Source organism: Balaenoptera ricei, chromosome 5 (genome assembly GCF_028023285.1).
Source record: "Balaenoptera ricei isolate mBalRic1 chromosome 5, mBalRic1.hap2, whole genome shotgun sequence".
In the NCBI taxonomy this organism is placed as follows: Eukaryota; Metazoa; Chordata; class Mammalia; order Artiodactyla; family Balaenopteridae; genus Balaenoptera; species Balaenoptera ricei.
The window spans coordinates 112217827-112245710 of record NC_082643.1 but is presented as its reverse complement, the minus strand read 5'-3'; the positions used below and the strand labels follow the sequence as shown (position 1 = coordinate 112245710).

The window sequence follows — 27884 nt, the reverse complement described above, 5'->3', positions numbered from 1 at the left end:
GTGGTAGGAGAACAACCTTAAGACTGATACCATGTTATGTTCAATATCACTCGTTTCATCTGCTGCTGTTTCATGTTCCTTGTACAGTAGTCCCCAGCCCCATCCGCAGGGAATACGTTCCAAGACCCCCAGTGGATGCCTGAAACCGAGGAGGGTACTAAGCCCTATATATACTATGCTTTTTCCTATATGTACATACTTATGATGAAGTTTAATTTAGAAATTAGGTACAGTAAGAGAATATCTGAATTGCCCATATTTGGGGCCATTATTAAGTAAAATAAAAATTAACGTAAACACAAGCACTGTGATACCATGACAGTCGATCTAATAACTTAGTGGCTACTAAATGGCTAACGGGCAGGATACGCTGGACAAAGGGGTGATCCACGTCCTGGGTGGGATGCAGCAGAATGCACCAGATTTCATCACGCTACTCAAAACAGCGCACAGTTTAGAACTTCTGAATTGTTTGTTTCTGTAGTTTTCCATTCGATATTTTCAGACTTTGGTTGACCACGGGTAACTGAAACCAAGGAAAGCAAAACAGAGGATAAGGGGGGACAGTTGTAGTTCTTCTGTTTAGATGAGTTCTTCCTGAAAATGCAGTACTTAAAGGAAACAAATCTATATTGACAAGGTGAATGCAAAATTATACTATGCTGAAAATTTAAAGCTGTAACCCTTTGTGATTGAAGTGGAAGGGAGCAGTATTACTGCTAAATGGCCTGTTTCTCTTTAGCACTCAATTTGGTAGGAAAATGACATTCCTTTCTATTGTTAAGTATTCTTTCAAGTTGCCCCTGAATAGCAGTAACTAAAATAACTGTAAAAGCCTTGGGTGATGTTTTACATTAGAGTTCTAAAGAGTGTTTGGTTTAAAAAAAAAAAAAAAAGAAAGAAAGAAAGAAAGCAGCGTTATCCTTCTTAAAAGTCAGTTCAACTTATTTTTAGCTTAAATACACTAGGAATAGCCCTAGAATTTAAAGTGTAATAGAGAAAACTCTATCAATCTACCTGTAGTTAAGATGTTAGCTGCTATTTTTCTTCATTACTATCTTTGGAATGTCCTTAGTACTTGTGAATATGAGATGCATTCAGAAATAGATGAATAGATTATCCAGTAAACATGAGACTAGTTCCCACACACACAAAACCCAATTCCCATTTTTTTGGTCTATACTTCTCTGATATATTTCTCTGTATATGTACTTTTTTACTATATTATGTAGTAAAGTAATATCATTGTAACTTTATTTGAAGAGGCCTCATGATATTTTGTCCTCATATACCAGAAAATATCAATACACCAGATGACATAAGCTTCATTCTCATTAAGACTTCCCTTTGATTTCTATTTATTATGCCTCTTTATGAAGTGCAAGAAAACTTTGCTCAAAGAAAAAAGTTCCATCTCAATTAGATGTCCTCTTAAGTTATTTATGTAGATATCTCTTTTCTCACTCAAAAACAAGCTCTCTGGGCACAGGTACCTGTCATGTCTATTTCATCTTTATATCCCATGAAACCCTCAGAGTAAAACATACAGTAAATTTTCACTAAATGTTAGTTGAATGAATTAATGCCTTCCAGAATCCCACTGGTTGGCCTTGGTAATCAAAGTTGTATAGCATTTCATCTGTAACATTCCTTTAACACAACCTGGGAAACTAAATTTGAATAATAACAGAATGTTCCATAACCTCCTAATCTGAGTTTGAATATATTTTTCTTATAACTTTTTACAAAGGTAAAATGCTATGAGCCATTTTTCCTTTTTATCTTCCCTTGATTCATTCAGGAAACAGCCTTATTCACTTTTTAGCTTTAAAATCTCGCTACATACCTATTTAACCTTACAAGTGATAAACGTAAAACGGCCCCAGTAAATTCTCGTTTGTGCTTATTAAAATGACCACAGGGACTTCCCTGGGGCACAGTGGTTGAGTATCCGCCTGCCAATGCAGGGGACATGGGTTCGAGCCCTGATCCCAGAAGATCCCACATGCTGTGGAGCAACTACAGCTAAGCCCATGTACCACAACTACTGAGCCTGCGTGCTTAGAGCCCACGCTCCGCAACAAGCGAAGTCACCTCAATGAGAAGCCCGCGCACCGCAACAAAGAGTAGCCCCTGCTCACCACAACTAGAGAAAGCCCGCACGCAGCAACGAAGACCCAATGCAGCCAAAAATAAATAAATTAAATAAATAAATTTTAAAAAATAAAATAGCCACAAAAGTAATTAAAATTGTGATATCCAATGCTGATGAAGTTGTGAAAAAGTAACAGAGTGGGTGCCTAGAAAAGCAGATAAATCTCAGATCCCTTTTGGAAAGCAACTTAGAAATATTTACATAGATGTTTATTTTAATTTACCTTTAATAGCAAAAATTGGAAACAACCTAAGTATTCAACAATCTGGGACAGCTTAAACAAATGATCACACCTGACTTTGATAGATAATAAACTATTCACAAGACAATCACAGATACTGTGTAAAAACAAACGTGTGGTATAAAATAATAAAAAATAGAATGTCAAACTATGTAATAAGCTTACAATTGCTTGAAATATGTAAGCATAAATTTAAAAGGCTAGAAGGAAACCGGACAAAATGAAAACAGTTATGATAGAGTGATGGGATTATGGGTGCAATTTTTTGTTTTCTTTTACGTTAAAAGATTATTTTAACAAAATATAAAATCAAAGGGAAAAAAAGGATCAAGTTTTAGTCCCTCGATGTTCATATTTTAAGAAGGATGTTGTGCAGATACCTAAGCAACATTTGTCTTCCTTGCTTCAAAATCTCAGCATGTATTTTGTCTGGTTCCAGGGGCTTAACCATTTTCTTTTAAAAATAATTCTGGCTACCATAGTTATTCTTTGAAAGTCTAAACAAAGTTTGTATTGTTCCCTGGCAGCACGTCGTTTGCATTAAACCATGAGTTACGATATTAGTGCCTCCTGGTGTAAGTTTTTTGAAGAAAGCAGACTCGATAACTCTTTTTCTGGTTGCATAGTAAATGACAGTCCTCTTTCAGGGTGTATTCAGTTTCCATTGGAGTTCTTACCCTTGGTTATGTACAAATAGCTTATCAAAATTTTCTTATAATAGCCATCGTTATTGTAAGTCAACATTTTTGCTATTTTATCGAGGAAAGAGCAAATGATTATAGTGTAACTTTATATAGGAAGCAGAATTTCTTCCATGAGTTAAGACTTTAGCAATTACAATAATCCAGTATAAGAGAAAAACATTTTTTGCTCTTCTAGAAAGACACTATTAACTTCACATTGCTTAGTTTATCTGGTAGGTGAAGAAAAATCATCTCTATAGAAGTTACATTTAATTCAGGTTTGTATACATTCTGGAAGGTCATTTATAAACGGGGAGTATAAACCAAATGATAATGAGGATAGAAATAGTCTTCATCAACTCTCCCAGTTTCGAGATGCATTCATTCATTCAGCAATGCATCATTGTACTAAAAGCACAACCTCTTAAGGCAGAGTTGTGTAAATCTGGAAAAATTACTTTACCTCTCTGTGCCTTAGTTTCTTCATCTATTAAATATAGATAAAGATAGTACTTACCTTATAGAAACTTGTGAGAATTAAGTGAGTTAATGTATGTAAAGCTCCTGGAACTTAAGAAATGTTGCTGTTTTACTAATGTAAGTGTTTTTGAAGGTGAGAGCACAAATACTAAAATGGCACAATTTCTGCCCTCCAGACAACCTAGAAAACATTCTTAAAAAATCAACTAAGTTTGCTGTTAGCCTAAAACTGCTCTAAAAAATAAAGTCAATTTTTTTTAATCAACTAAGTAGCAACTTTTTAACCCTCAGGGAAAAGAAACTTGCCAAGAAGTTGAAGCACATAATAAATGGCTTTGGGAATGTTTTTAAAGGAAAATGAAATTCTAGTTGCTCTAAGTTTGAGCTACATGGAAGTATTAAAAGCTACTTTCTTTCTTCTCCCAATTTTATTGAGATACATTGGACACATGACATTGAATTAGTTTCAGGTGTACAACATAATGGTTTGACACATGTATATACTGTGAAATGATCACCACAATAGGTTTGGTTAACATCCATCAACTCACATAGTTACAAGTTTTTTTTCCTTGTGATAAGAACTTTTAAGATCTACTCTCTTAACAACTTGCAAATATACCATACAGTATTGTTAACTACAGTCATCATGCAGAATATCTTTCCTTTGCTTCTGAGCGCAAGAGACTTCCGCTTTGGAAAACAACTGCTGGTTCAGAGTCTAGAAAGATTGATATACATCGTCATCTTTCTGAAATGGAAAATCTTTCTAGCTAATAGCCATCATCTTTTTCTCAAATGCCTATCACTCAATATGACAATGAAAACCACAACTCCGAATGTTGATTTTAATTATATTTACAGTGAAACTGGAAAGAGAAATCAAAGCCATTTTTACTTTTGTGTCAAATGTGTCTAAATGAGTTAAGTAGATGTTCCAAGCTGTGTATATTCTTCAAGATTTAGGTTTGGATATGCTCATTTGCTTAAGTCTAATAAATAGAATGATTTAGTCTCTATTTTCCTCAGTTGATGAATCACTTAAAAGTTCTCCATCAAGAAAGTCTTAAATTTTCACGTCTTTTACTCATTCAACAAATATTGTACCTAGCATATACCTAGCTATATGTACCTAGCATCATGCTAGATACTCATTTCCATTGGTAATTTGCTTTCACTTTCTCAGTGGAGAAAAGACTCAACACAAGGAAATTAGCCCTCTTGTATCCTAGGTCCCTAGCACATAGAATTTTGGACCAAACAAGCTAACTTGTGTAACTAGTCTAACATGCTATGTACTTCTTGAGCATTATTGGGTGGTTATATCCTCTAATGAGCTATATAATGTGTTGATTTTGTCTGTTTTATTTAGTAGTATCTATCTTTTATTTTGAGGGTGAGCCCGGTTTGCCTGGAACAGGAGGACAGAATGGAATGCCAGGGCCCAAGGTTGGTACAAAGAAAACCAAGCAGAATCATTTGAGGCATGAGTTTTCATGAGATTGTGAGATGTTACACTTTTTTTATATCCCACTGGTTTTACTTGGATGGAATTTTTTGTCAATAATATAATATACTGTAGTATAATTCTTTGTGACTAAAGAATAAGTGATGTTTGTGATTCTCATTAGCATTAAAAATGCAGAGAAACAGTGTAGGATATGTCTAAATTTTTATTTCTGGGATACTTAAATAACATGAGAAAGCCTGTGTTTCAAATGTGACTTTGTCATTTTACCACTTAATGAACATATTACAACATAGGCCACGTCCATCCTGCCAACATTTGCATAATTTTTACAAGATGTGCTAAAGATGTTCACAGTGCCACTGTGACTTTTCCTCAAGATTTGGCCACCTCCAAGGCTTGCACAACCTAACCAGTTAATCAAATGAAGAGCACAATAAAAATGTGGCATGTCTGAAATTTAAAAATGGATATAGTCTGAATTACTAAATAGGGAAAAAATGTAATAGAGATTTTTTTTTTGGATTCCAAATTTCCTTTGTTTTTGAAGAACAAATGAATCTTAAATATAAAAAGATTGCTGACAGTTTAGTTTAAACCAAATAGGCAGACAAATCCCAAGTCCTTTGATGAGTGACCATCCCTTGAAGTACAAAACTAATGTCTAATCCCATCAGCTGTGCTGGTGTGTATCCGTACCCACAGATGCTTGTCAGCTGATTTTACAGATCACATTGCTATTGACAGGCGCCTAGGACAGACCTAAAATTTATAGACCTGTCTTTTGTCCTGCAGCAGAGGAAAGAAAATACTCCTTCTGGGACTACAGCCATTTTCCTGTCTTCTTCCCTCTCTAGCTGCATGCTAAAAAGCCAAATGATAGGAGTTAATGCTTAATGCATGTTCTCAGTACTATTCTTCTGTTGCCTAGCGACCATCAGGATGGCTGCTGAGCAGTGAAAGGTAACCAGAAATTCAGAAAGCCAAAGGGTCAGGCGGAGTTTCAGGGAGTGAAAAGAGTGTTGCCTTCAAACAGACTTCTTGAGTGAATTGTAATTTTAAAAAACACAATAACCACCTTAAAAATAATTTTTAAAGTAGTCTGATCTTATTGCAACCCTTTCTCAAGCTTAAGAGGAATATTATCATAATGTGTGTGATTTGCTTTAGATTTACTCTCTGACTCTGTCCCCTGTCCCTTCCTGGGTAAAGTGAAAATGAGATTCTTTTCAGAACACAGTTTTGCATTTTAGTCCTTGTACTGTCATGGTCATCATTTTGAGTAAAGACATCTCTCCTAAACTCACTTAGATTCTGCGCCAATATAGTATCTTTTCTGAAAAAACTAACGCCTCCTAAAGTACACCTAATTTGGAACATAGTGGTTAACAACAGATTGAAGAGAGTTCATGACATTGTGAAGGGGTCCAAGTTCAGGCCTTAGTCACATCAGGGGAAGACAGATAGAGAACTACACTGGTACTCTGACCCCTGAAATATTCCGTGCACCAGGGGCTGCTTTGAATGGAAGATTTCATTGAAGGATGTAAGTAAATAAACTCACCTTACTGAGTCTGTGAGCAGAATAAAACGTCGTAATCTCAGAAGCCTCGAGACGTTGAATTGCCACGACATTTTTCTCCTTAGTGCCCTAAAAGCCGGGTTTTGGCTGATCATCTTAAATATCTTTCTTTAGTCCTCAAAAGCAAAGAATTAAAATTACATTTGCCATTGATATCCACACTCAGTGCTCCAGGAAACTCGTCTTAACCTTTTGTTTTTATATAACAACTATATATTGCCAAAATAGAAAATGTCACGTATAATTTATCTATTAATAGTATGTTTAATATCTGATTTTGTTTAGTGTTGATTGATTAGGTGTTTTATAATTTAATATGTCACTCAATCTTTGTTCTTTTGCCCAGGGAGAACCTGGAGAACGAGGAGAAAAGGTGAGAATGATTCTGCTGATATTTTTTTTTTCCCCCAAAGAGGTACCAAACTGAACTGTATTTATGTGTGGTTGGATAGACACATACAGGTATACAAGCATACCTTGGAGATGTTGCAGGCTCCATTCCAGATCACTGCAGTAAAGTGAATATTGCAATAAAATGAATCACATGAATTTTTCTGTTTCCCAGTGCATATAAAAGTTACGTTTACGCTATACTGTAGTCAGTTAAGTGTTCAATAGCATTATATCTAAAACACAACGTGCCTGCCTTAATTGAAAAACGATGCTGTTAGAAATATGGCACCCTTAGACTTGCTTGACACATGGTTGCCACAAATCTTCAATCTGTAAAGAATGCAGTAGTATCTTTGAAGTACAATAAAGCAAAGCACAATAAAACAAGGTATGCTTAGTTATATAGATGTAGATAGATATAATGACCACTGTTTTTTCAAACTGCTAATTAGTGGAAGGAGAAAATAGTGTAATTCTTATATATGTATAGAAGTTTGGGTAAAAAAGATTTAAAGAAATGGAGGAGAAGGGTGCAAATTTAAACATTCTATGTCAGGCTTTTAAATGACTTTCAAAAATCCCTAGGCCTGCAAAATTTCTGTTCTACCTGTTTGCTAATGCCACTCCAGTACTTTTCTAAGCATCCATCTCTCTCTCTATTACTTCTTAGGTCAGTAGGTTAAAGGGATACAGATGTTTACCTGCAGCAAATACGCTGAAAGTTGTCCCAAAAAGAATTCCTATAAAACCCAAAAAGAGAAGCAAAAGGAGAAGCAGAGTGCATATGTTAAATTTCTCTTAGACAAACATCCTTCCCTACTGCTTTGGGGGAGTTCTCATGCTATGTCCTTTACCAGTGTTTGAGAAGTATGCCGTCTCTGCAGGCAACTACCAAGATACCACATAATGCCCTTCATAAGTGATACGATTTTTCTGACAAATCAGTATCATCACCGCTAATCTCAAAAGAAGTACATCTACAGATCCAGCAAGCTTCATGAACGTAACTGTATTTTTGAGCTGTATTTTACAACTGTATTCTTGTAAAACAAAAATAAAAAGACATTTATTTAAATGGAAGGAGAGCAGAGCAGAGAGGCGGCTCAATCAACCCCTTCACTTCATGACCACTCTGAACCAGTTTTCCTAATAAGAAAGTTTGTTTTGTTATTTAATAAAGGGATTTCCAAGCAGTTTTTAAAAGTGTGCTAATGAGCTGCCTATCAAAGATCCCCCATAACTTATGATCAGTATATTTATTTGGCTTCCAACCAGTTCATGGTAATTAACCTGAAATTAATTAGTCATCAGATGACTCTTTTGTGTAGAAATTAAGGAGGGAAAGGGAGCAGTGCCAGCACCATTCCAGGGACTCAACAGATAAAGCGGCTCAGGCTCCCAGGCCACTGTGCTGTCCCCGTCGCCATAAAAGAATGCCCGAGCAGGATAGCCTCATACTTATTTGAAACAAGAAAAGAAAGTGAAGCGAAAAAGTTAAACTCTCCCTCCTTCGCCACCCCTCCTTATCCCAGGGAAACCATTATCAGTAGCTTCTCTCTTATTTTACGGAAAAGTTTAAATGATAGAAGAGTGACCTCTTACGCAGCTGGACAGAAGGATGTTCCAGCTTATGGAATGTATGAACAATAATGCATTGTTATTGCTAATGGTTATCATTAACAGCTTATGATGTGTCAGATACTGTCCCAGTTGCTTTAGACACAGTAATTGTTTATTTCTTATAACCCCATAAAATATTCTTGCCCTTACGTTGCACATGAGAAATTTGATGTAAAGAGAATTTCATTTGCCCAGTAGGGCCTGGACCTGGGCTCAGACTCCCTGGCTCCAAAATTCATGATGTTTCCACTAGAGCATGCTATAAGACTTAAAGAATTTAGAATTTAAGAAAGCAAAGCATGGATAATAAACAAATGACTTTTTTCCTAAAGCATTGCTTGTGGGTAGAAAGATATCAGTGAGGGAATAGGCGTAGGAGCTCTCAAAAATAACAAAGGAAGCATAAACTCCCCAATTTATTTTACTATAATTTTTTTTAATTTTATAATAAGATATAAAACATTTATTTCTCAAATGCAAAACACTTAGGTCCAGATAACTCAGTGTTCAGTGTAGCAGTTTTGAGGGCTGGGTCATGCACTTAGAGGGCCTGGAGATTTGAGATGGGTAGGATTCACAGATTGAAGGGAAAGGAGAAGGCAGGGCTCCAGGTGGCAGGAGTGGGACAAGGAAGGAGACGGAAAGGGTAAGGCACACGGTATATTGAGGGAGTCCGGAGAAAGCCTTTGTTAGAGTGACTCTTTGAGCAGAGAAAAGAGAAAGAGTTAAGGCGGCCAGAATAAGCTATTAGTGCCAGAATAAGCTATTAGAAGTCAGAGAAATTACTTTCTGTTAATATCGTGGAGTAGTTTAAAGCTATTTAGCCATGTTCATTGTAATAAAACTTATTTGGACTAGTTGATATCAGACAGCTGGTCAAGTAAAGTACATTAACTCTGTAGAACATTTATAACAGATTTTAATATATAGTGCCTATGAAAGGAAACTTAAAATAATGAAAAGTACTCTTTGCTGAATGTCACCAATATATTTTACATGTATTGCTTTTTTCCCCTCCTAGGGAGATGCTGGAGAGAATGGCCCCAAAGGTGATACAGGTGAAAAGGTACAGTGTTGCGAAATATGAAAAAGTATGTGTTTGAGCAAGAATATTATTTCATGTACATGAAAATGGGAGATCAGAGATAATTCTACACAATTAGAAAACTTTTGAATATTTAATTTATAAAAGGTGATTATTCCACCAGCTCCTAGCTACAAATTTAAATATTTTAACAGTAAAATGCTATGTCAAAAATTCTAGAAAATGCGTAATTGGGTTTCTAGTAATATGACTTTCAAGACAAAAAACCCACCACTATTTATGTGTAAATGGAACACTCCCTTTATACACAGAAATATAAAAATAGAGTTCCTAAAGTGATTCCATTTGTCCCGATTTTAGGATAGAAGATTGCAGAGGATTGGGAGGGGATGCAAGAGTTTGATAATAAGCTAAAGTCAGTTGATTAGAGCCTCTCATGCAGTCTTGAAAATTTGCCTCAACTTGAAATCTACTAGATCCAGATATTTTGTCAGCCTTTGTATTGTCTTTTTTTTTTTTTTTTTCTTTTTGGCCTTTAAACCATTATTAGCACTTATATTGCGGTGGTCTTTTGTTCATCTTCCTACCTCCTGTCTTTTTTTCTTCAGTCTATCGAAGTTTTTGCTTGGATTCTTACTTCACACACATCTCTGACATAGGAAGGAAATTTTTATTTCATTTGTGCTATATGTTAAGAATTAAGAAAAAGATCTTTTAAGAAGCTAAAAATGGAATAGTCAGATTTAATTTAAATCAGGCTAGTTGATGAAACAAAGAATGATTCATTTAGGCTTGTAGTTGAGAATAAGAATACTCTACTTTGAAAATTATTACGGTACAGATGGACAATTGTTAGTCATAAAAACATACCCATAAAGTAAAGAGAAATTTGTCTTCCTCATTCTTATAAATATTAATATAAATATGGCATGGGTGGTAGAGAGAAATTAATGGTAGGAATAAATTAATGTCACCGAGTAGCAACTGTGTTTGTATTCAAGAGGTAGTCTAGAAATCAGAGTGGACTCTCAGTTTCTTGTAGACCAGGGTTTCTCAGCCTCCGCACTACTGACGTTTTGGGCTGGATCATCCTTCCTGAGGGAGCTGTCAGATGTCTAGCCTCGTTCCTGGCCTCTGCCCAACAGATGCCAGTAGCATCTCCGAGTTGTGACAACCAACACTCTCTCCAGAGGTTGCCAATTGTCCACTGGGGAACAAAATCATCCCTCATTGAGAACCACTGCTGTAAACCCATTTTATATGTATCTGTCAGATTTAAGTATCATGCTGCAATCCACCATGACATGAGTACGTTTAATACCAATGGGACCAGTGATATACCTCTATGACTTCTTGAAGTCAAAATTAAAAACCCTAGGTATATAAACATAGATATTTGATTTACCTTTGTTGTGTTTGCTTAAAAGCAGGGGTCAGCAAACTTCTCCTGTAAAGGGCCAGAAAATAAATATTTTAGGTTTTGTGGGCCGTATGGCGTCTGTCACAACTACTCAACTCTGTCATCGTAGCATGACGGCAGCCATAGACAATATGTATACAAATGAGAGTGGCTCTATGCCAATCAAACTTTATTTCTGGACACTGAAATTTTAATTTCATGTGGTTTTCAAATGTCGTGAAATATTATTCTTTTTATATTTTTTTTAACCGTTAAAAATGTGAAAACCACTCTTATCTCTTGCGCCACACAAAAACAGGTGGCTAGCTGGATTTGGCCCTCGGGCCATAGTTGCCAACCTCTGTTTAAAGAAAGGAAATCTTCTAAACAGAGAGCAGTTTCTTCAAGTGAAAACCATTTATGCCAAGTCTGAGCTATGCCTATGTGGATTTATGTAGAGAATTTTAATCTGTAGAATATGTATTTTTAGAGCTTAATTTTTTGAATGTAGGCCAAAAATTGTTTCTTTAATCACACATTTTTAAAATTTAATATTGCAATAGCAAAGCAACTTTTTTTTTTCTTTGTAAAGGCTAAATTCATCTCAAAGGAATACGGTTCTTATTTTTTATATTAATGCAAATCATTTACCATGCTGACTCACACATAGTAAACTCTCAATAAATGTTAGCTTTCTTACCACATGGAAATGGAAATCAACTAGATTGGTTGTTTTTCTTTTTTATCGAAAAGTTTTATTAGTCAACTGAAATTAAGTATGAGAAATGCTTCAGTTAAAACACAAATCATTTCTATAAATTTTCAGTGAGTCTAAACAGGGGATTGTAAATAGGAATCTGTAACATATAATATGTAATCTGACCTGTAGCATTCATCCACAAGAATGCTGTAATTGGAATATAATTTTTGATGTGTTTTTTAAACATTTCCTGCTTCTGTCACATAATTTGTTTCCAGCATGTTAGAAACACTCTTCTCATGGCCTTTGGGTTCAGGATGTGAAACTCATTCATCATTTACCAAGTTTGAGATGTAAAATCAAAAAATGCTTCTTTTCTGCCATTGATGTAGTAAATTACGTCATTGGCGATTCACTTTAATAGGATTTTTTTCCTTGTGATCCAACTCGGTGCTTTTGGATGGTAAAGCAATCTAAGCCTTTCCAGACTGGTCATCTGGAAATGCTGTGGGACTGTAAAAACCTCTGGGCTGGGTTTTCTCTGTGGCCAGAAGCTACGATGAACTCTAGAATTAAGAATGACCTGCCAAAGGCTGATTTTAATCATGTGTGGAGTTACTACGGGAAGGTTATGTTCTGCTCTTTGGAGTGTTAATCCCACCAACTAATGTAGAAATGCATTTCTTATCTATTATCCCAGCACTTGAAAGTAAGTGTTGGTGCAGACCACTGAATGGTTCCATCATGCCACTCTATTATTCACAACCTTATCTGTTCGTTTAGAAATTTCACATTCTTTCTTTTTTTTTGTCTGAGCATTTTTTAAAACTTTTTTATTTTATATTGGAGTATAACTGATGAACAGTGTTGTGATAGTTTCAGGTGCACAGCAAAGTGACTCGGCCATACATATACATGTATCCATTCTCCCCCAGACTCCCCTCCCATCCAGGCTGCCACATAACATTGAACAGAGTTCCCTGTGCTCTACAGTAGGTCCTCGTTGGTTATACTTTTTAAATATAGCAGGAAGCTTCACTTTCTTGGTATTGCCTGTCTGTGTCTTCATTTTTCTTTTCTCCCCCAGTCTCCATTTCTATAAATAACCTGCCTTCTTACTTTACACCTGCAGAGCATCTTTGATTTGCATCCTCAGAGCCTTTTCAGAAGCGACACCCATATTTGGAGCCACCCACCAAATTGCCTTTTGTTAAGGTCACATGGGAAGGCTTTTCTTTTGGGCATGGGGCCTTCTCCAACTTAGCACATATGATGCTTCCCTTAGCTTACAATACTCTTCTCTGCCCACCTCCACCTCCTCACGTTCTCATCCTATTCCTCAGTCTACTGAGACCTGAATTTATTAAGTCATTTCCCTGGGGCAGCCTTTCAGTCTCCCCTGGATTGTCTCTGTTACCCCCTATGTGCTCCCAGAGCACTCTTTATGATCCCTTTCATAACCCTTATCACAGTTTATTGTAATTCCTTGTTTAATTAGGCATCCAGCTCACTGGAAAAGAAAAAACAAACAAATAAACAAAAAACTATAAGTTACCAAACTGTTCTATTCCCAACACCAATCCAATTTCCTGGCACATAATAGGAAGATAATAAATATTTATTGAATGAACAACCTTTTAAAAATTTTTTTTTTTTACTTTCACCTGCTTCTTATTTTCGTTGAATGGTATAACTTTTTCCTGTACCATGCATTTGTTTATCATGTCTTCTGTGGGTGACACAAAATTTCCCAACATGACAATTTCTTCCTAACCCAGACTTTTTGTATGTGGAAAGAAAGAAAAAGAAGGTATCTTTTATGCATTCAATCAATAATATTTTTGAATACATATATCTGTGTACATATATACTGTATACATATATACAAATGATTACAGTAGTCCTTCGGTATCTCCAGGAGATTGGTTCCAGGATCCCTGCAAATACCAAAATCCTAGCATGTCCCTTATATACAATGGGGTAGTATTTGGATATAACCTGTGCGCATGCGCCCATATACAATTGACCCTTAAATAATGGGGGGCTTAGGAGTGCTGAGACTCTGCCAGTTGAAATCAGGGTATAATTTACAAAAGGCCCTCCTTATACATGGTTCCTTCACATCCCTGTTTTCTCCATATCGTGGTTCCCCATCCGCCGAATTCAACCAACTGCAGATCGTGTGGTACTGTAATATTTACTGTTGAAAAAAAATCCATATATAAGTGGACCTTTGCAGTTCAAGCCTGTGTTGTTTAAGGGTCAGCTGTACTATAAAGCTTCTCTAGATTACTTATGATACCAAATACTATGTAAGCAGTTGCCAGGCACACAGAAATTTAAGTTTTGCTCTTTGGAATATTCAGGAATTTTTTTCTCAGAAGATTTTTAGTCCAGGGTTGGATGAATCCTCAGATGCAGAACCCAGGGATATGGAAGGGTGACTATATCGTAAGCACAGGACAAGGGCAGGGTTTGAAACAGCATTGTTCGCTTTATTGCCCTAGCTCCTAGTATCCCTGCATCCAGAACATGGTTGGCACATAATCGATGCTCAATAAATATTTATTGAATGAATTAATGACTGATAGAAATATCACCACATTCACTTTATTTATCCACATAGACTTCAGTAACACATACATATAATTACATACCAATTGTTGTGCTTGAAAATAATCACAGCCAAAAACAAAAACTCTGTACTTGAATGGTCAATAGCAAAGTCAAATTCATTTACCTCAAGTATCTTCTCAAAGTATTTTTGGCTTTATGATTTACCCTGTGGAAACTTTTATTTTCAAACCAACTGATTTATGAAGCTAAGGGTATACTTAGAGAGACACAGTTGGGGTTTTTTTCCTACTTTAATCCTGTATTCATTTTCACTTTTAGAGGAATAAGGATTATAAACACTGACTTTTATTTTCACTACTTGCAGCATTATCCTTTAAAATGTTTAACTTAGGAATGTCTTCCAGCAATTGCCTTGCCACTTAAAAGTTATAAAAATTCCATGAGATTTCACAGTTCTAATTTTTTTTTTTTTAATTTATTTATTTATTTTTGGTTGTGTTGGGTCTTCGTTTCTGTGCTAGGGCTTTCTCTAGTTGCGGCGAGCGGGGGCCACTCTTCATCGCGGTGCGCGGGCCTCTCACTATCGCGGCCTCTCTTATTGCAGAGCACAGGCTCCAGACGCGCAGGCTCAGTAGTTGTGGCGCACGGGCCCAGTTGCTCCGTGGCATGTGGGATCTTCCCAGACCAGGGCTCGAACCCGTGTCCCCTGCATTGGCAGGAGGATTCTCAACCACTGCACCACCAGGGAAGACCCACAGTTCTAATTTTTGAAAAGAAAGTTGATATATCACTCATAGTTGTCCATCAAATGAAACTGCTCCAGTTTCCACAAATAAATCAGGCTTTCAGGAAACTGTCCTTTCCTTCCCATCCACTTTCTCTGAGAACTAAATCTAGTCCTTATTCTCATTAGTGGATTATCCAGTCACTTTCCATTAAAACACTGGAAAAAAAGGTTTTTAAACTACAGTTAATACAAGCAACTTCCTTTTGTTTACAAGTTTACTACAACCATTGTGCCCTGTTGCCAAAATGAGATAAACCAATAATTCTTTTCTTATTCCAATAAAAAGAACATGGCAATAGAATTTAGGAAGTCCAAAATTCACTTAGGCTCAAGTTGCTTCTATTTCCTCATCTATTAAGTAAAAATAGTAATATCTGCCCTATCTCTTGGGAGTCTTGTGAGGTATAAATAAGATGAAAAAGGGGGCTTAGAAAAGTCAGAATTGCTTTTATGAATACAAAGGTCTCATTGTGCAAAATACTGATTCAGTGGTGTTGATGGCTTTCAGACAGACCTGATTTAGTGGAAACAGAAATAAGTATTATTTTATTAGCCACATTTATTTCACTGCCCATTCGTAACTCAATTGATTATTAGTGATGGGGAAAAGAAACCAGTATCATTTTACAATAAGACAGTATTTGGGATCCTCTTCTATATGTTTTGTCATGTTTTAATTTTTCCTTGAGTAGTAGCAATTACAGATGTCAAAGAAACTCGTATGTTTCCTCAAATAAGCTAATTTATTATTTCCTTCTCCTTCTTAAGCTTTTTTTTTCTTCCTAAAGGTTTTTTTTATTTTTGATTTTTTGATTCTTGACTGCTGACCTGCTGAAAATATTCTTTCTGAGATTTGTTCATTTATTCACCATATATGTATCCAGCATATTTTATTCAGACACTGAATAAAAATAGACACTGAACCTGCCCACATGTGGCTGATCATCTAATGGAGGGACAAGCAAAGAATAGGCAGAAAACATACACACATAATCCGTATGCAGTGAGGTTGCAGGACTTGAACACATGCTGCAGAGTGAGATGTGGATGTGAGGGGCATGTGTCTAGGTTGGTCGGTGAGGGGTTGAGGCAAAGCCACTTAAGACCTGAACAAAGAGAACTGCCAGCCGTGGGAAGAAGAGAGAGAAACTGAGGGAGGGGGGCGAGTGCCTCATGTACAGGGGCCTGAGGTTTATCTCTGTCTCTAAATGAGATTGATGAACAGCTCTCTAAACCTAGAACAAGGAAGTAGACCCCCAGAGCTCTGTGAGCCCTCGCGCAGACAGGACAGCTGAGGAAACCCCAGTATGTGCCTTCCTCCTTGTGGCTGTTCCTGTTTTCTTAACAGTCTCAAATGACTACATTTTCTCCCTTTTATTTTCCTTGTAGCATGTTTATGGGACAGAGGGCTAGAAGGAGCTGGAAAATCTAGGCCCTTGCCTGGCCTCATATCAGAAATAGGCAGCATTCTAAGTCACCCGCCGAACTCTCTCCTGTTAGCCCCTATCTGTGTATTTAGAGCACATTTGCCTTAGGAATGTAGGCACACTCCGTGAAATCCGGGTGGAATACAATGCCTTTCAGAAAACCAGATTCTATCTCAAGATTTTCTCCCAGATCTTCCATGTGTCCCTGTCACCCACAAGTCATCCATCATCCTGTAACTTTCCGGTGACTGCGTTACAATGAAACAAGTGTAGAGCTAGGAAAAAACGTGCCGGTCATAAGGGTGACGGTGCTTCATGAGGAAAACAAACTGACCTGCGGCATGGCTTTTTCCAACTCAACATCATTAACCCTTTGACTTCATCTGTTGAACCCTGACTTTCTGAAGACTGAAAGGGTCAGGGAACTCCTAGTAAATGATAGCCAGTGACATTAATAAATTCCTGAAATAGAGAAAACTGAAATTCCAGATCCACTAATGTATTGCTTTAGAATACAATTTTAGCACTGTATCAAGGGAAGAGATCCATATTTATATATTTATATTTATTTCAAAGAATGTAGTCCTTATGTATTTTGCAAAGTAAACCCATGTTTTTAGAAAGTATATTGTTTATCTTGGAAATTACTGACATCTTAGCCATATTGATACAAAATCTTAGGGAGCATAGTTTGGCCCATTGGTCACGGGGTTTCCTTGGGTGCTCCTGTAGATAACGGCTCTCTATGTGTTTGTGTGTTTCCTATTCTCATCACTTGTAGAATAATCTCTCATGGGTTTCATTTTAGGGTGACCCTGGATCGTCCGCTGCAGGAATTAAGGTAACTATAGCCTTGCAAGTGTTTGTACCCCAGGAGTTACAGCTTTGACTTTTATAAGTCTCTTGTTTCCCTTCCTTTTTACCAACGTTGATGGTTCTAACTCTGTTCCTATACTACTGCATTAATCAGCTTCTAGACACAACAGGGAGTATCTGCTAGAAATCTCTGATAAAGGCTTAAACAAGAGGTCTTGCCTTTTCTTCCCTTTCTGATTGGTTTTTATGGAAATGCGGATTTGTATGTGAGCTTTAGGTATATTTACAGCAAAAAAAAAAAAAAATGTTCATATGTCTGGTAAGATGTAGAGCAACAGAATAAAGTGAATGAAATGCATGTGTCATCGGGGAGGCTGAAAGTGTCCAAGGGCCTAAGACTTTTGGAAAATTCTTGTAAGACTGCCCTTTTCATCTTTGGTTTTCTTTGGCCAGGGAGAGCCCGGAGAATCTGGTCGTCCAGGGCAAAAGGTAAATCCCTATTCCGGTGTGTTCTTTGTACTGTCTTTTAGTCACCATTTGATTATGTCTGCTATCACTGTATAATATGAGAACAATTACTGAAAATGATGCCATTTTCATGCCTTATATGCAGAGTGGTTTTGACTGTTTTTCATTTTAAAGGGGTTGATGCTGACCATAGTAAAAGTACAAACATAATCTGGGCGTGTAAAAGGATGCTTTATGAGCTAAAGGCAGCATATACTGAGCTGTTTGAGACTAACAAAGATCTGCTGGGTTGGAATGCCAACAACCTATCTTGCATGTTTAAAGATACTCTGCATGTTTCTATCTTTTATGAGAAGAAATGAATATTTACTAAACTGTCTCAATAGGGAATGATGGACAGTTCTTTTAAAATTATATTCCTTTCCTCTCATTTCAAATACTTCCCTGCTGATAATTTTTGTATGTGAATAATATCTACCTAAGCAGTGAATGTTATGTTGTACAAAGAGGTTTGTTCATGAACTAAATTTTAATTGGAGACAGTAGCCAAACCACTTTAACCAATCTAACGTTAATTTTTTTTATCATTTGTGCTTCACTTCAGTGATAAATTAGAGGACATGCAATGAATATGTTTATTCTCATTTGCGTCTGAAGCAGGAAACGACTGTTAGTAGTTTATCATCTGAGCATCTGGATATCAATGCCCAGTGCAGATTTTAGATTTTTAGATAACAGATGGGGCTAACAAGTAAATGTGAATTCCACATTATGTTAAATCTCTGAGATCATGACTCTGCCTTTGTCTAGCAGTAACTAATGTTATAGAAAAAAAAAATATGAATAGAGACATAGAATATACCTCATTAGTATAAAGAGAAAGAGAGAAGAAATCCCATTGTAGTAGTTTGGAACCTTAGAACATAACATAAAAAAATATTCCCACATTCTTGAAGTTATTGAGAGGATCACTGCTTTGTTTAAACACTTCAGATTAAAGTGCTTTTTGAGAAGGTCTTTCACATTCTTTTAACATTTCCCTAATTTAAAAATAGATTTTCTTGAAATTAAGAATCTAAGAGTAATGATTCATTAGACCCAGTTTCAGGTAAAGTTGAGACTTTTTTCCAAAGAGCCCAGCAGAACTCTGCAAATTTTGCTGTTCAGTGCCTAAGATTTCCTACTGATTCTTCATGTAAGAAATTTGAAATTAGTGATATCACAGAGATCCATGGCCTGCTTTGGTTTGAAAGAGCATCTAATTTTCTCAGATGATCTCATTTTAAGTCCCTCAGTCTTTAAAAATTACAAGCTAAATTTAAACTGCTCTCCAAAACTGTAATAAGCTAAAAGAATTGTCTGCAAAACTGTTATGTCTTTTTTAAAAAACAAAACAAGTCTGCACTAATTTCATATAGGTTCCCCTGTTTTCAGAGTGGAAGATCAAAATTGATTTTCAATTGGTTAATAAAATATTGCTTTATCATGATTATTTAAAAATACATTTTAGATTCGTTTCTGGAAGTTTATAGGTTTACATATGGAAACATTGGCTTTTCTTTGTATTTCATTAAAAACCTGTTTTAAATTATATTGAGAGAAGTGGATTCTACCTGAACAAATATGTGCCTGAATGAATATGTGTATGAATATTACAACCCATCTGAATGAAAATGTGCCCTGAAAAGAACAGTATCTTTTTCATTAATATTTAGGCCAGATTCTACCCTTTGACGCAATCTCACTTTCCCACAATATTTATGACTTCCTTGTCTAATATATGGATTTGGCAATACTTACCCCAACACTGATTTAAAAGTAGAGTGTTTCCATTCTTGCTGGTTGCTTAGATTGGAAAATGACAAACAGAACTGAGTACAGAATCCATTCAAGGAATCTTCCACATTTTTCTCACCATTGCAGAACTTTGTTGTGGGTTCATGGGTACTTAAGCTCCTGCATTAGGGGCATTCCCAGAAAAGTAGAGGATATCCTGCCAGAATTAAAGTGCATTGATTAGCTCTCCACTGTCTGGTATTTTGCGGTATGAAAGTTTGTTATTTAGAGTAACATTCATAATAGGGGATGATTTAATTATAGTTTTTTTCTTTCATAGACTCAACAGGAGAGTGTGTGATTGATATGTGAGTTAGGGTATATATGTTGGTAAAGTGAGTGTGTGTTTCATCACATAATTTTTTCCTTCCTAACTTCACATTCAATGGCATTGGTGGTATAGTGGTGAGCATAGCTGCCTTCCTAACTTCTCCACATCTTTTTAAAATATATTTTTTAGTTTTAATGGGGTAAAAATACATGTTTGCCCATTGTAAGGAACTGGCACAGTTGAACTGTATCTAGAAATACAGGGCACTGTCACAGGGACATGGGGTGAAAGCAGAGAACTGACTTTAACAGTAGACAAGGGTCTCCGATAATGGAGAATAAAGAGTGAAAGGGAAAGAAAAAAGAAAACCAGAAGCATAGCGTATCAGTGTAAAGTGTAATCTACTTGGGCAAGAAGTCTTTGAATGGAATAACAAACCGATTCTTAATTATGACCTAGATCCGAACTTGGGCTGTGCATGACCAAGAACTCAACTCAGAGAAGCTCTGAGTCAAGAAATAGGCAAGAATGGAGAAATTAACTGAAAACTGTCTCTTAATTAAAAGATAGACATTCATGGTATAAAGACAGAGAATTTATATAGGAAGAAATATCTTCCTAAAAATGTTGAGATGTTTCACAAAGGGTAACATTAAATGTTTTATAATCCTTCATTTTGTCAACTTTTAAGTAAACATAAATTTGGAAAAGTCAAAATCCAAGAGTATGAAATATGAATTCCTGAAAGATTTGTTCATTAAAAAGTACATTTATAACCTATATACCTACATATATATGCATATGATGTAGGGAAGAGCTAAATGCTCAAACTCTCTGTAAGTATCCAATCTACATTATAAAATAATCCATAATGTTTTATACATCTTTCTCATTGTGAGAAACATGGATGTGTCTATGTATGCATGTGTATATAAATATCTTACTTTAAAGTAGTCATCAAATCCTTTTAATCTGACCCTTCCCCTTGAGGGAAGGGTCTAGTAAAAACTCCTTTGAGGAAACAGTGTTACAACCTATATGTTTCCATCCATGTCTTAAATAGGATGTCTTGAGTTTTGGGGGCTTTTCTGAAACAATACAAAACTATCAATATGTCACCAATATGTTTACTTTTATTGGTTGTATATTCTACTGCAACTTACTGTGTTTTCAAGGGCCTTATACTTTTTTCTTAGTAAAAGAGAATCTTCACTGAAATATGGATAAGCTCTTTTTACTAGAGCTTCCTAAAGTTATTGATTAAAGGGAAATGGGGGGAAAAAAAGAAAACAAATGTATAACGTTGTATCTTTGTAAAGTTTAATCTACTTGGACAAGTTTCTTTGAATGAAATATCAAATTCTTAATAATCATTCTTTCTTCTCTGGCTTAATCTCATCTTAGTCTTTTTGTTCACAATGCAAACTTTCACTCAGGTAGTTTCAGAAAGAATAGCTTTTCTTTTGCATTCCTGAAGCACCTTTGACCTAAACCATCAGGAAAGTCATTGTCCTTTCTATGTCTAACCATACAGCTTAATATAAACAGTATCTGAAGTCATTTTGTGATAATACCAAAGCAAATTATAGCCCTCCATAATTTGAAAGTAATAATATTAAAGATGAAATGTCTGGTTGTTCTTAGTAGATTTTCCTTGGAATAAGGACTGTTCAAGCATTTAGATTAAAGAAGTGCCTTCTACCACTTTTATCTTTAGTTTGATCCTTCTATCTCTTTTGGTATAGTTGTCATAACACTGACTCGCCATCATGAAATGATGTGACACTTTTACCTTCAAATGTTATTTTCCACAATATTTAGTCACCTCAGTCCAACACAGGATGGACTTTCATTTTCTCTAGCAATTCCTTTATGCTTCTTTAGTGGAATTCAGGAGATTTTCTAAGCAATATAACTTCTTGTCACTATACTTTGTGCTTAAAATAATGTAAACAATTATGTGAAATGAGAAGATTTAGCTTGACTCCGGTGTGCTCACCCAAAATGTACCACTTAATCTCAAACCTGTATTCAGAAACAGCTGCATGGTACCATTAGCCCTCAATTGCTAAGCAGGGTTACCCAGACTCAACAATTGTCTGATATACGGGCTGGAGTTAAGTATAATCTTAACTATGCATTTATCTTCTCATCATTCAGGAATGGAAAAGAAATCTTGTTGTACTTTTAAGTGAATGAGACTTTTAATGTATATTGTTTTGATATGACCATCTGTTCATACAGCCAACTCTTGATTATCTGAGGTAAGAGAGCCCTAGAATAGGATGCATTATTCAAATGCACGTAATCCTCATTTCAGCAAATAGATTCAGCCTCCTCAACAAATCATTGACCAGGGAGTAATAAAACACAGGAATTCCTTCTCCTTTTATTTCTCTTTCTCACCTTCTGGTAGTGATGACAATGAGCAGTGAACTGACAGCAACAGGGAAAATCCTGGAAAATCTGCAAAATGGTCAACCAATCCCTGAATCAAGAGTTGACTGAACTGTATAATCTCACCAAATATCTTGAAACTAGACAGTATATATATTAGACATATATATACATACAGCAAGAATTCAGCTGGGAGCATTTGCCATGTTTTTCTCAGATACTGTGCCTGAGTGAATACTGTTCTATAATGCTGTGTGATTTTCCTATGTAGGGTGAACCAGGGCTTCCTGGGCTTCCTGGACTTCCGGGGATAAAGGTAAATACTGCACTGACAGTCTTGGCTTCACAGAAATGTAATTGTGAGAGTCACAAAAATGAAAAAATGAAAGCTAAAAATATAGTGCTGTTCCTTAAATACTCACCAGCCATTTCAACCAATTAAATTTTTTAATTAAAAATGAAGCACAGGTAACAGAAATAGACTTACAGGCATAGAAAACAAACTTAAGGTTACCAAAGGGGAAAGCGGGGGAAAGGATAGATTAGGAGTTTGGGACTAACAGATACACACTACTACATATAAAATAGATAATCAACAAGGTCCTACTGTATAGCACAGGGGACTATACTCAATATCCTGTAATAAGCTATAATGGAAAAGAATCTGGAAAAGAATATATATATACATGTATATGTATAATATATACATAAATATATATATATGAAACTGAATCACTTTGCTGTACACCTGAAACTAACACAACATTGTAAATCAACTATACTTCATAAAAAAAAAAAATGAAGCACGGGTATTTCTAAAGTTTGCCATGGCTATCTGGACTGTATATTCCACTATATAACCTACTATGCCCCTTAAATAAATGTAAAAGTCATTTCATTTGAAGTCATAGGAATTCTTTAAAGTCTACAATGTCTCCCTTCACATTTAAATTTTACTCTTAAGAGCCTATCAGATTTTGACCAGAATTAAAGTCTTAACATCCCCTTAAATCTAATATCCAGGCAGCTGTTGTTGTGATTCACCCATTAGAATAATCTTTCCAAAGTTTTATTTATTTATTTATTTATTTATTTACTTGTGACTGTGTTGCATCTTAGTTGCTGTGTGCGGGCTTTCTCTAGTTGTGGAGAGCGGAGGCTACTCTTCGTTGCGGTGCTCAGGCTTCTCACTGCAGTGGCTTCTCTTGTTGTGGAGCACAGGCTCTAGGCACGCAGGCTTCAGTAGTTGTGGCACATGGGCTCAGTAGTTGTGGCTTGCGGGCTCTAGAGCTCAGGCTCAGCAGTTGTGGTGCACGGGCGCAGTTGCTCTGCGGCATGTGGGATCTTCCCAGACCAGGGCTCGAACCCGTGTCCCCTGCATTGGCAGGTGGATTTCCAACCACTGCACCACCAGAGAAGTCCTTCCAAAGTGTTTTGTGCTTCTACTTCCTGTTAATAATTCTCACTGCAAAGTACAAATCATATTACTAAGCTTTATTGACCTACATACTATTCCCATAAAATTTGTATGTCTTTTGAAATAACTGCTTAAAGCTTAGCTTGAAAACATTGTTTTACATGTTTTTTAATTGTCTAAAAATATTAAGAAACATTTTTTTTAGTTGTTTAAAATTTTTTACATGGCAACTGAAAAGGCTTAAAAGTTCTAGTGTCTTAGCTGTAGTGCTCCCTTAAAATCAGCTTCTTATTTTTAAGTTTTTTCTTTTAATTCTAGAACTGTTTGATAAAATAGCATAATGCAAGTAGATTTTTCTTTACATTGTTCTCATCTTATAGAATTTTGAATTAATCTCTAGAGTACATTAGATGATTCTAAAATTAATATTCCTAGTTTCAGTAAGAGGGTTGTATATGCTGCTTTATGAAGATTGTGTTTGAAATGTGTTACATGAATAATATGATTTTAGAATAAATATATTAAATTACTGAGTTCCCAGACATCATATGGTATCATATATAATATTTTATGAGTATATTTGTTATAATTAACAGCCATGAAAGCTATGAATTCCATGTTGGCACTCAGAAATTTTGGTTCTGCTTTTTGTTTGATGTTTCCAGATTAGTCTCACAGATGTCCAGATATGTCCTTTTAATATATTTTTAGTCTTTGGCTTCTTCACTGAAAAGTACACTCCATGAGAACAGTTTACTAAAGAGTCAAAGTCATTTCCTTATCATTTGATATTTAGCAAAAATAACTTAATAAATTATATGTGATTTCATACTGCAGAGTTAATTTATGGCAGTTCCTTAGTAATCCCACACATTTAAAAAAAGCTTTTTACTGATATTTGGAAAATCACAGCTTTTTAAAACAAATGTAAGAACATTAAATTCAGCACTACTTTAAAGAACCCGGTAACATTATAAGTAAGGGGGGAGGCATTTAAAAGGAGGGGCATTTTGGAAGGACTGGGGCAGGGTTTCCTGCAGCGCTTGCTTGTAGGTTAGCTGGGCTGTGCTGCCAGCACCAGGTCCTGAGGCAGGAATCTCAGTGCTGTGTAGAAATCCAGTTGTCCCTTCTCCTGAGGGTGAGCTTTCTTGTTGAGAGAGAGTATATAAGGGGGAAGGTATTGGGGTTTTTCCCTCCAAAACAAACAAACAAAACAATTACAGTTACTACTGTTTGTTCTCATTACCTTTGATTTATGTCCTCCACTGTGAAAAATATCCCAGCTCATTTCCCTAGTCATCGGTGGACCAGTTTGAAGGTTTTGAACTTTTTCAAATTGGGAAAGATGTTGGTGATTTGCCACCTCCAGTAAATGTTTTTATTTCTAGGGTCATGGGATGTTGCCAGACAAATTTTGTCAAGATCTTATAGCTGATATTTTCCTTTGTTTTTCTAACCTGACTAGTGACTATGGTGAGAAGAAGCTATCAACTGACAAAAATCTTTCTATCATTAACTAGAGATACTTTTCTATGTAATTATCAAGTGCTGTTGGGTAACTATCCAGTATTCAGTTTAAATCACAGATTCTATTTTTGGATTAATAAGCTCTGTCTTCTCTCTCTAGTCCAGAATGTAAGTGATATGCTTGCCCTATAATGTAGTAGGTGCTCAGTGTAATTGAGTAATTTTGTAAAGGAGGCAATTTAAAAGCACATCATAGTCATTAGTAGTTATTGGATATTTTTAAATGTACAGTTAAAAGTTTATAAATTTATGATATAGCTTCATTAACTTGGGATATTCTTTATTCCTTTAATATACTTTGCTTCTGTTAGGTAGTTAACCACAGGACAGTTAACCTTGATTTCATAGTTTGAATGAGTAATAATATTTAAAAGATGAAACCACCATCTATGGATTTAGAATGTGTGGTAGCAAGAGCATTAGTCATAACTTTCCTAGACCTGTGTGTTTGTTTATGCTTTGGAAATACTTCCTTGCTATTCATCTCCTTATCTGCTGGTACTACAGAGAGCGTGCAAATGCCATCCGTTATTTCCAAGATGTTGAGGAAACCAGCCATGACATACCAGGGAAGCTTTGATTTGCCACCTGTTACTCTCGGGGAACGGTTGGAAACTTAATGAGCATCCACATGCCTTCCACACTGCTCTCAGGAAATGAGCAAAGTGCCTAAATACAGACAGCGGACTCATCTATCTATCACCTCAGGGTCCCACTTAGAGAAAAGTACTAATACCTTCGGCATACATAAAAGTCACTAAGAACAGGCATCACTTAATTTCAAACTACTCTTAAGCTTCCTGAACAAGTATTGGAAAGTGCTCTTACCATGTGGAAGACATTTGGAATTCCTATTTCATGCATTCATGGTTCATATAGTGTTAAGATGTTCAGCTGGGAAGATTAAATTATTGTACGTTGTACATTGCACAATGTGCCATGCAAACGTTGGTCTTCTGGAATAAGAATTGAGCTCAGAAAATTATTTTCATAAACAAGCCTTTAAATAGGCTTCTGGAATAAGAATTGAGCTCAGAAAATTATTTTGATAAACAAGCCTTTAAATATATTTTTCATGGGTAAAACTTTATTGTGACTAGCTTTTCCAATATCACATAAAAGGGTAAGATTCAAAGTTCCTAGTTTTAAACATTTTTTTCTTTCCATACATTTTGAAAAATTGCTTACCCCTTTCATGGTTACATTACCCTAGTAATTAAGTCATGAAGAGCAGTGATCAAGAACCTTGTCTTTAGAACCAGACCACCAGTGTGTAGATCCGGGTTCTACCCCTTACCAGTTTATGAAGCTATATCATGATGCTGGGTAGTTACATAATCTCTCTGTGCTGGGTTTCCTTATAAAATGGGAATTATTATTATACATAACTCAGAGGGTTGTTGTGAGGATTAAATGAATTAATATACGTGCAGCTCCTAAAATATTGCCAAACATATAGTAAATGCTATATAAATTTTAGCTATTGTTATTTCTTTCTCTTGGAGCAGCTCAGAATATTGGAAACATTGTTTGTGCACCTGTTCTATAGAGTCTTTCCTCCTATGAGTCATTTCAACCTAGAGATCATAAAGCCATTTACACCCTGCAGGTTCATAGATTTAAATTCTGAAAACTCCTTTGCAGTGATGGTTGAATGTTACCTTTAAGAGCAGTAAGATAACCTATTTTCTCTTGAAACATGACATCACACTATTCCCCTTTTCCTATAACCCAATGTATTCCAGGGATAAAGGATGAGGAAACACAGTGTTCTGGGCATAAGACATGATACTGTCTTAGTTCTCCTTCCCAACACTGTTCACAGGAAAAGCAAAAGGAAAACTTGACATGTAATAATGGAAATCTTTAGGCCCCATTCATAGTGTTGCCCAGCCCAAGACATTTTTTACAAATATGAATTTTCAATTCTTGTTTTTCTCCTTTCAGCGTTGACTACCAGTGTATCTCATCATATTTAGAAAGTAAATTGGGAAAAATGTACCTGATATATTAAAACGAATACAATAGGGAGACATAATACAGTAAAAATGACATCAAATCAGAAAAACAAATCATTTAGGTGGCAAAGAAATTTTTACGGTATTTTCCCTAAAAGCTTGATATTTTTGTTCTGGCTTCCACATTAATGAAAATTTGACATTCAGATCAAGAACTTGAAGATCAGGAGACAGTAACTAACTCTTTACACTTCGTTATATAAAATCATCCTTGACACTAGATCATATAAGCACTAACTTTTACAGGTGGCAGAAACATTATTTTGTCATTCTGAGGATTAAGTGTAGTGTTCAGTAATCTATAGAAACTTATCTTCTAAATACACTGAAGATGAGGTTCCTTCCTTAGAAACATCAAATCACATTTTTAAAATAACAGAAGAAAGATTTTGGAAGTAACATAGGACGTGAAATGAATTTGTAAAAGAAAAAAGAAAAAGAATACTGGTTAAAAGGATAGCATTGTGTTATTGTTACTTATAATTATTTCCTGCTTGCACAAAGTGCGTCTGAGCAGTTGAATAGTTTAAGAGTCCAATTAGGAAACTCCTACAACCAGAAATCAGAGATTTTTTAG

General features: G+C 35.8%; 1 protein-coding gene across 1 annotated transcript in view; it reads left to right on the top strand.

Annotated features, from left to right (window-relative positions):
• Positions 1–27884, top strand: part of COL25A1 (collagen type XXV alpha 1 chain) — a 451181-nt gene that overhangs the window by 374490 nt on the left and 48807 nt on the right. Inside the window, exons 13-18 of the mRNA XM_059924214.1 lie at positions 4955–5008; positions 6956–6982; positions 9644–9688; positions 17366–17398; positions 17827–17862; positions 22617–22661. Coding sequence (XP_059780197.1) covers positions 4955–5008; positions 6956–6982; positions 9644–9688; positions 17366–17398; positions 17827–17862; positions 22617–22661 — 240 coding nt within the window. The remainder of the gene's footprint in view (positions 1–4954; positions 5009–6955; positions 6983–9643; positions 9689–17365; positions 17399–17826; positions 17863–22616; positions 22662–27884) is intronic.